The sequence below is a fragment of the Chaetura pelagica genome, unplaced genomic scaffold (genome assembly GCF_000747805.2).
Source record: "Chaetura pelagica isolate M959 unplaced genomic scaffold, ChaPel_1.0 scaffold79, whole genome shotgun sequence".
NCBI lineage: Eukaryota > Metazoa > Chordata > Aves > Apodiformes > Apodidae > Chaetura > Chaetura pelagica.
The window spans coordinates 709,441-715,968 of record NW_009969339.1 but is presented as its reverse complement, the minus strand read 5'-3'; the positions used below and the strand labels follow the sequence as shown (position 1 = coordinate 715,968).

Sequence of the window (6,528 nt, the reverse complement as noted above, 5' to 3'; positions counted from 1 at the left end):
GTACTCCACCTCCAAGTGCATGAGGAGGCTGGCAACACTTAGAAGCCAGGTTGACTGGAAACAGGTGTTTATGGGAATTAAGGAGGAAGAATTGGGAAGGGCTGACAGCTCCTTGCGATAGGAGCACTCAACTGCCTCCTTAGTGTAAAGGTCAGGGCAATTACAGTCAAAAGACTGCCTTTTGGCAGGGCTCACCTGCCTGAGCAGATTTAATCATTCACGCAAGGGAGAGGGAGGCTTTCAGGCTCCTAGGGCAGGAAAGGAGTGAGAAAGCATGGAGGGAGAGAGCACAGCTCAGGATCTTTGTGCACAATGAGGCGAGTCCTTCTGGTGTCCCAGATCCAGCAGCACTCAAAGGGGGTCCTAGAAGCAGCACCAAAAGCCCCGTGAAAGCAATTCACTTCTTTGGTTTTTGGAACATTACCTTTTAGTAGGGATCATGTAATCATCTGTGCTCTCCCAATCCATAGTTAGAGACCAGCCACTGTGCTGCTGATACTCCCCCCTCACCTCTCTGGACAGACAAGGGACTTCCCTGTGATTTCTGAGAATTAAGTTTTATTCTCCAGCTAGACAGCAGTGACCGATAAATTTCTCTTTAATATAGGCCTACAAAAGGAGATCCATAAAATACTTCTATTTTCTCTTAAAAAATTACTATGGGAGCCCATGGATTTGTGGAGGAGTTGTACCTGTCCCAGCAACACAAGAACAGAGGGACAAAGAGATAGGTTTCACAGACAAGGCAGAGGCATTCTCAGTTTTAAACAAACCCACCCAGGGTAGGTATGTACCCACATCTTGCAGGGAGCAGCTGCCCTCTGCTCTGGGCTATCAGATGCTAGGCAAAGAGAAAAACATTCCTCCTCTTAACTCAGCAGCAGCTCTGCACGTCAGCTCTTTGCTGATAAACAAAGAGCTCCTAATTCCAGCTGCATTCCCCATTTTGAGAATAAGCAGCCCTGCTCCTCGGCGCTTTTTACAACTACTGCTGCTCGAGAGAAGGGGGAGTGGGAGGGAAGGATTACAACACCATCCATCCCAAAAAAAAACAAACCAGAAGAAAACCCCAGGCAGGCAGTTCAGCTCTCCCTAGCACGGAATGCACGATGTGGACATGTCCAGAGGCAGAGGTATAGCCACCCTTTTACTTCAGGCTCCGATGAGTTTCTTGAGGAATGCCTCCAGCTGATCCTCATCCTTTATCCCCACAAACTTATCCACAACGTCTCCATTCTTCATAGCCAGCACGGTTGGCACTGCGGACACCTGGGAGCAAAAGAAACAGGGAGACACTCATGAGCAGAGGCTGCAGAGAGCCCAGCTGCACCCAGGCCCCAAAAGGAGATTTACAGAAGTGGCTACACAGGAGCTGAGCATATACTGATCAAGGGCAACACGTCTGCTCACAAAACACAGGCCAGCCAAGCTCCATGTTCCTCCTCTCCCTGTGGCCTCATCTCTGCACTGCTTTACATTGCACTGCTTAAGTCTGAGCAGCTTTTTGAGTTTAAGTAAGGCCCAAAATTTTGAAGTCAAACCCAAAGCAAACAGAAAAACAAACACAAAGTTTTCCCCCTGCCTCAAGTACAAATTCCTCTTCTCCTTCCCTTTTGTCCTATCATAAGCAAATAAATGCAGTCTTTTATGAGGACACCTCTCAGATGTGATGACCTTTGGACGTTTTACGGCCAGGGTGGTATCCAACTGGATCTGTGTCCTTCTCCAAACATGACTGAAGCTGGAGGAGTATTCCCCACCCATCACTGCACAGGCAGATTTCCTGCTCCATTCTACCATGGTAATGACAATGCCCTCCAACCCATCTTTTATTTTCTGCTTCTGTATTAAGTGGTTCAGCTGGTCACGCACCAGTGGCTATTCACTGCAGATCCCTGACAATTAAGTAAGAAGTAAAAAAAGTCCCTCTGAACAGAGCCAACAGGCAGCTGTGTTGCCCTGGGCACTGCTTTCGTAGCCCAAAACAAAGTTTTCTGAGAATTATCCAGAAGAACAGCAGTGGAAATGACAACACTCCCCAGGGACTTGCCAGCTGACCAGCAACATCAGAGACCCTGGGGACACGACTGAAAGAAAGAGTGACCAGTGCTCAGAGAGCTGCAGCAATGGGGAGATCTGGTTGTGTTTCTGACACCACAGCTTTGGTGTCCTCATCTCGACAAAGCCTCCCCTCTGAAACACGTCATCTTGTCCTTATCTCGATTGCTGACTCCCCACCAGCCTGCAGGGCCTTCCTGCCTGTGCTGCCAGCCTGATGCCAGCAAGGATTTGCAAATCCTTCCTTGGGAAACCCGCCAGAGGGCTGGCTTTTCTCCCACCGGCAGCTTGAGATGAAAGGGACATTTTGTGCTTCCCTTCCCACCCGGTCCTGGCCGGCTAGCCCGGCGTGGCTCCCCGCAGTCTGTCCTCCAGGGCTTGTTGCAGTCTCATCTGAAGGGATGGGAGCGCCGGGGCTGCTGTAAGGCATGATCTTCAGCACCTCCTAGTGACAGGCAGGAGCGGATCCCGAGGGCTCCGACCCCAGGCAGGGCTGAGGAGGGTGCCACCAACATAGAATCACAGCATCTTTTTAGTTGGAAAAGACACCAAAAGATCATGTCCACCCTTAACCAAACACTGCCAAGTCCACCACTAAACAATGTCCCTAAGCCATCTACGTGGCTTTTAAACACCTCCAGGGATGGTGACTCCACCACTTCCCTGGGCAGCCTGTTTCAGTGCCTGACAACCCTTGCAGTGAAGAATTTTTTCCTAATATCCAATCTAAAGCTCCTGGCACAACTGGAGGCCACTTCCTCTTGTTCTGTCACTTGTTATTTGGGAGACCAACCCCCACCTTGCTACAACCTCCTTTCAGCTTGCTGTAGAGAGTGATACAGCCTTTTTCTCCAGGCAAAACAACCCCAGTTCCCTCAGCTGCTCTTCAGAAAGCTGCTCCCTTTTGATTTTATGGGTGAGAAAGGACTGAAGGGCATCATCACTGATCCTCCCCCTGGTTTGCAAAGTGGGTTAAATAATGAGCAGAGTTGCCTCAACTCCATCCAAAAAAACCAGCATGCCCAACCAACTGCAAGCATCAGGTCTTAGAGCCTGGGCAAGGAACAGGCAACTCTTTGAAGCACAACAGAGAAGGAAGCAGCTAACACCAAGTTACAGGACTCTGTATGCTGACCAGTGGACCCAGGACCCACACAGCCTTGATCCCACCATCTCTTTCTGTTTGAATGGGTGGCAGGTCTGGGGCTGGCACTGAAGAGCTGGGCGAGGACCCATGGCTGACCATGAGCCAACAATGTACACTGGTGCCCAAGAAGGCCAGTGCCATCCTGGGATGCATCAAGAAGAGTATGGCCAGGAAGTCAAGGGAGGTTATCCTTCCTCTCTATTCTGCCCTGGTATGGCCACATCTGGAATACTGCATCCAATTCTGGGCTCCCCAATTCAAAAAGGATAAGGAACTACTGGAAAGACTCCAGTGCAGGGCCACAAAAATGACTGGAGGAATAGAGCATGTGCCCCATGAGGAAGGGCTGAGAGATCTGGGTCTGTTTAGTCTGGAGGAGACTGAGGGGGGATCTTATGAATGCTTGTAAATATCTAAAGGGTGGTGTCAGGAAGATGGGACCAGTCTCTTTTCTGCAGTGTCCAGTGACAGGAGAAGGGGCAATGGCCATGAGCTGGAGCATATGAGGTTCAAGTTAAACATAAGGAATAACTTCTTTACTGTGAGAATAACAGAGCACTGGAACAGGCTGCCCAGAGAGGTCATGGAGTCTCCATCCTGGAGACATTCAAAACCCATCTGGATGTGTTCCTGTGGGATCTACTGTAGGTGATCCTGCTCTAGCAGGGGGGTTGGACTAAGTGATCTTCAGATGTCCCTTCCAACCCCAACCATCCTGTGTCTCTGTGACTAAGGGCACTGAGCAACGTGCTTCAGCCCAGAAAACATGATGATTTTGACAGCTTCCTTCCTGCTGGCTGCAGCAAGGGCAGCCCCTTAACAGAGCACATACTGTGTTTTGCTGCTTGAGAAGCAAATGTCATGGGAATTTCTAGAATGCAAAGTTGGGGGCTTTTTTTTTTCCCCTTTTTAAAAATTTTCCTTCTTTTTTTTTTTTTTGTCCCATGTGCACTGAACATAAACAAACCCTCCTCCTCCCTCAAGAGCTCTTCTAGAGAAAAGGTCAGGCTGCTTTTGATCCGTGCTGACCACACAGATAAATAATTCCATCCAGGCTATTCTTGGCAGGACCTGTACCAAGGGAATTCTCTCCCATCTGAAACCAGGGCTTTTATACAAGCTGGGATACCACACAATGGAGCAGAGGGAAGGATTTCACCTGGGCTTCAGAATTAGGCATCAACCAGGACTAAGCTCTGCTGGCAAATGACCCACCCTGTGTCCAGCAGCAATTCCCAAGGTGCCCACCTGTAGTGACTGGAGAAGGAGCTGCCTTTTCCCAATGGCCACACATGTGGCCAAGAGGCCAAGGCAAGAGATCTGAGGAGTTTTAAGAAACAGCAAATTAAAACAAAACTATTCCTTCTCTCTTTCTGCTCTCAGGGCAAGAGGTCAGGAGCAGGCTGGAGCAGCAGAGAAAGGCCACAACCAGGGATGAAAGGTCTAAGATAAAAGGAGGAATCTCTAGAGAAAGAACTTTTGTGCTGGGCATAACTGGATGGGGAAGGGCACTGGGGATGTTTCTAGTTGCAGGAAATGCATCCCTGCTTTGTGCTAAGCTGGAATGACTGGGACCCACGGGCAGGGGGACAGCAGTGCTTGTGAAGGAATGCAATGGCATTCCTCAGCTCTTCCAGGGGGTCCCTCCACCCACCCTGTGTCCAGCAGCAATTCCCAAGGTGCCCACCTGTAGTGACTGGAGAAGGAGCTGCCTTTTCCCAATGGCCACACATGTGGCCAAGAGGCCAAGGCAAGAGATCTGAGGAGTTTTAAGAAACAGCAAATTAAAACAAAACTATTCCTTCTCTCTTTCTGCTCTCAGGGCAAGAGGTCAGGAGCAGGCTGGAGCAGCAGAGAAAGGCCACAACCAGGGATGAAAGGTCTAAGATAAAAGGAGGAATCTCTAGAGAAAGAACTTTTGTGCTGGGCATAACTGGATGGGGAAGGGCACTGGGGATGTTTCTAGTTGCAGGAAATGCATCCCTGCTTTGTGCTAAGCTGGAATGACTGGGACCCACGGGCAGGGGGACAGCAGTGCTTGTGAAGGAATGCAATGGCATTCCTCAGCTCTTCCAGGGGGGCCCTCCCCCTCACCTGCCTCCTCCTGCACTAAGGAGGCTGCTGAAGAGGACATTGTGCAATCAGGCAGCAAGATGGGAGCTGCATGCGTGGGCAGGGGAAGAACATGGATGGAAGGAGACCTCCTGGCAGCTAATGGAGGAGCTGGAGGAGTGGAATGGACCCTAAAACAAGAGCTTTCTCAGCCTGCAGACATCTGTTCCCTGGTGGAATGGTTGCAAAAAAAATAAACCTTTCCTGATCCCTCCCAAATACCACTTTTGGTTTTTCTGATCTCTCCCAAAAAATACCTTTTGTCCATCTTTGATCTCAATTTGGTGTCTTCCCATCAGCCCTGATGCTCACATCTCCTTAACCAGCAACTTCACAGAAGATGAAGCAAAACCACAGTGCATGAACAAACTTCTGCCTTGAAAGGATGCCCCAAACTATGAAGAGCAAAGGAAAAATTTCTCCTTTACCCCCACCCATTTGCAGCTGCCCTACTGACAGACACTGCCAAGAGGTGGGGTCTTAGCCACAGGGATAATGGTCCCTGCATCACTCAGAGCAGAGGATGCAAGCAACAACCCCCAGGCCCTCCTGCAAAACAAAAACTTCATAACGTTTATAGGTAAGGATTAATTGCTGGAAGCCAGCCCTTGCCTGCAGCCTGAAGCCTGCCTGCACCTGTGTCACCAGGGCTGCACACACAGACCCTGTGGACAAAAGTGTGCAGGCAGCAGGGTGTGCAGCTGCTCACTCACTGTCTGGTGGGAGAGCACACACAGCCTGCCATCAAACCTGCACAACTCTGTCAATTTCAGCCTCCTTTTAAAGACCTTTCTTCACATGCACACACACTATTTGCCATTTTCCAGCCATCTGAGATTATCCTCTTGTAATCCCAGCTAATTCTATCTACTGGAAGGCTTGGAACAATACAAGAGTTAAGCTAATAATATCTATTCTCTTCTCCTTTTCTCCTTAGGGTGGCTGCTACCAGAGCCTTGTATTAGGCTGTAAACCCTATTAGGGTTTACAGACTTTTCTAAACCCAACCTCAACCTCTTCAACTTCTCACCAGCACCCTCCAGCTATGCAGCCTTCAGACTTGCAAAACCCAGCCCTGCTCAGGAGCCAGCAGCCATGTTCCTTGGCCTGGGGCGTATCTGCCAGCACAGCCACCGCTGAGGAGAGCACTGGAGGCTCTCATGCTCAGCTTGTGGAAGCTTGCAAGTCATGTTTGTGGGCACCAGCTGGGT

The 6,528-nt window shown here is 49.8% G+C and overlaps 1 protein-coding gene across 1 annotated transcript in view; it reads right to left on the bottom strand.

Moving 5' to 3' along the window:
• Positions 1-548: 548 nt before the first annotated feature.
• TXN2 (thioredoxin 2) overlaps positions 549-6,528 on the bottom strand; it is a 9,196-nt gene continuing 3,216 nt past the window's right edge. The window contains exon 3 of the mRNA XM_010005763.1: positions 549-1,269. Coding sequence (XP_010004065.1) covers positions 1,153-1,269 — 117 coding nt within the window. The 3' untranslated portion in view covers positions 549-1,152. The remainder of the gene's footprint in view (positions 1,270-6,528) is intronic.